Raw genomic sequence first — 2765 nt, forward strand, 5'->3', positions numbered from 1 at the left:
TTGTATATATATGGATCAGGTATCCTACTGTGGGGCATTTATTATGTTGTGTATTCTTCCCAGGCTGCCGGCGGGATCAGGATGGCTATTACTGGATCACTGGCAGGATTGATGATATGCTCAATGTATCTGGTGAGGGCCAGGGACCACTTTCCCATCTCATTAGCTTTGTTCTGGAAACTCCCAGCCACAGCCTTTCGAGAGAGCCAGAGTGTCTTTTGGCCAGACCATGTATGAAATGGGGCATTCAGTTTTGGGCCAAGGTTTTGGAGGAATAGTGATGAACACTGGAGTATGTCTAGAGAAGGGGAGCTGGGATGGTAGGGTAACTGGAAGCATGATATATGAGGAATGAATGAAGGGCCTTCTCCATTTGACCACACCAGGACTGCCTCATGGGAACAGGAGGAGCAAGGGCTGTGGGGAGGCTGGGATCTCTCTCATGGCACTTCCTTTCCCTTGTCAAGGACACCTGCTGAGTACAGCGGAGGTGGAATCAGCACTTGTGGAACATGAAGCTGTTGCAGAGGCAGCTGTGGTAGGCCACCCTCATCCTGTGAAGGGTGAATGCCTCTACTGCTTTGTCACCCTATGTGATGGCCACACCTTCAGCCCTACCCTCACCGAGGAGCTCAAGAAGCAGAGTGAGCAGCCTCCCTGGGCAGGGACTACGGAATCTGTCTTAGAGGCTCATTGCAAGTTTTTGGGGAGGGGCTGGAGTAAGCTGCTCCCTGAACCATGAACAGATCCCATGGGGCCCCATGGGCTGATTGCCCTCTTCCCACTTAGTCTCTACTAGGATAATAATAATAACCAACATTTATAGAATACTTTGTGCCACCATCAGGCTAAGTACTTTAAATGCATTACTCCATTTAATCCCTACAATCATTCCTATGAAACAGATCTTATTGTTACTGTCACTCTAAAGATGAAGAAACTGAGACTAGAGGAGTTAAATAACTTGCCCACGGCCATACCACTAGAAAGCTAGGATTTAAACTAGTAGGCTGGTTCTAGAGCCTGAGTTCCATGAAGGTGGGTTAAGATAAAATGAGAGAGTAAAGAGACATTGTGTTGAGGAGTGGGGAGGGAGAAAGAAGGGCAGTAAACCTGAGAATGATTCTGTGGGCAGGGCCTTGAAGAGAAAACAGGTGGGGAACACAGCCATCTTATCTTGGTTTTTGGATGTCTGGCTAAGGGTGCTGAAGAAATGTTTAATGATTTGTTTGTTACAGTTAGAGAAAAGATTGGCCCCATTGCCACACCGGACTACATCCAGAATGCACCTGGCTTGCCTAAAACCCGCTCAGGTATGTTCAGAGGGGATTGGAATGGGCCAAGGCCCAGTGGTGGTAGGGTGTGTGTGGATGAAAACCTTTGGCAAGGCTGGTGTGGGTCACTGCTGTTACCAAGTAACCAGAGGCCTGTGGTCCCCCAGGAAAAATCATGAGGCGAGTACTTCGGAAGATTGCTCAGAATGACCGTGACCTGGGGGATACGTCTACTGTGGCAGACCCATCTGTCATCAGTCACCTCTTCAGCCACCGCTGCCTGACCACACAGTGAACAAGATCCTGTCCTTTACCCAGGATTCCCCCTGCTTGGCTCTCCTAAGTTTTGCCTATTCTCTCTCCCCTGCCCCAGAAGTGCTGAGGGCCAGGGCTGATCCACACTATATCTACCTTGACCAGCTGTCTGGGACTGGAAACCAGCTTTGGCCCTATATGGAGACAACTTTTTTTGACTGCCAGTCAGAAGGGACAGGGCCCAGGTCAGCCTCAGACTGCTGTGCCCCCAGACTGCAAAGAGTTCTCACAGCCCAGAACAGGGATATAAAGGCTACCTCTCTAACCCAAGTTAAATGTCCAGAGGGTATGTGAGGACCTAGACTGAAGCAGGGAGACAGCTATGTAATCTTGTCAGCTCTCTCAGGAAGCACCATTACTTATATTGGGCATGCACTTGCCCTTAGACACGATGGTTTGTGAGTTCAGGAACAATTTATTATTTTTAAAATATTTTGCTGCTTCTGTTCAGGGTCTGAATTCCCTTTAGTGCCAGATGGCAGTATTGTCTGCCAGGAGCTGTATGGACAGGTTCAGTCTCCAGGGGGTTTTCAGATCATCTTTTTCTTTGAAGGAGTAGATATGTTTTTTCCTAGAGCCAGCGGAGGAGCTTGTGTTCCTTGTACTCTGTTCCTACCCTCCCTGAACAGAGCCCTGCCCATGAGAGACACTCTCAGATGAAACTCTTTTCTTGCCCTAGTGATGCTCAAGCCCTGTGGTTGTAGGAATAAAGTCTGTGACCTCAAGAAGGTGGTGACTTCTTTTTTTAGGTATCCGTGTAGTAAGGCTGTATAGTCGTTAGCTGCTCTGATTTGTGTGGGAGATGGGAAGGGGAGTGGTATTCCCCAGACTATCCCAATCTTTCTTCCAGAACTTTTGGTTTGGGTAGAGCTAGGCAGAGCTTCACTCAAAGGCCCTTTCACAAGTCCCTGAGTTAAGTAGGAAAGTGATTAAAGCCAGTTCACAACTGTGATGTCCGGTTATGTTGTCTTCCCTCCTGGGCTCCTGCCAGGAACCTTCTCTATTCCTCATGATCCTGGGGGTACATTAATGAGTGACTAAAGATTGGAACTTCAGGCTCTGGGTCTAAGAAGACCCTTATTATAGCCTAGTCACCTCCCCTGCTTCAATCCACCTTAAGTGGACTGACCTAGATTATAGCTCCCCCCTCCCCTCTGCCACAAAGCAAGGAATCAC

The 2765-nt window shown here is 48.5% G+C and overlaps 1 protein-coding gene across 3 annotated transcripts in view; it reads left to right on the forward strand.

The window, feature by feature from the left end:
- ACSS2 (acyl-CoA synthetase short chain family member 2) overlaps positions 1 to 2317 on the forward strand; it is a 45181-nt gene extending 42864 nt beyond the window's left edge. For all 3 annotated transcript variants that reach the window (XM_012754768.3, XM_012754767.3, XM_012754769.3), the window contains 4 exons: positions 64 to 132; positions 468 to 644; positions 1239 to 1313; positions 1442 to 2317. In XM_012754768.3, the coding sequence (XP_012610222.1) occupies positions 64 to 132; positions 468 to 644; positions 1239 to 1313; positions 1442 to 1569 (449 nt within the window). In that variant the 3' untranslated portion in view covers positions 1570 to 2317. The remainder of the gene's footprint in view (positions 1 to 63; positions 133 to 467; positions 645 to 1238; positions 1314 to 1441) is intronic.
- The last annotated feature ends 448 nt before the right edge of the window (positions 2318 to 2765 follow it).

This window comes from Microcebus murinus, chromosome 16 (assembly GCF_040939455.1).
Source record: "Microcebus murinus isolate Inina chromosome 16, M.murinus_Inina_mat1.0, whole genome shotgun sequence".
Lineage (NCBI taxonomy): Eukaryota > Metazoa > Chordata > Mammalia > Primates > Cheirogaleidae > Microcebus > Microcebus murinus.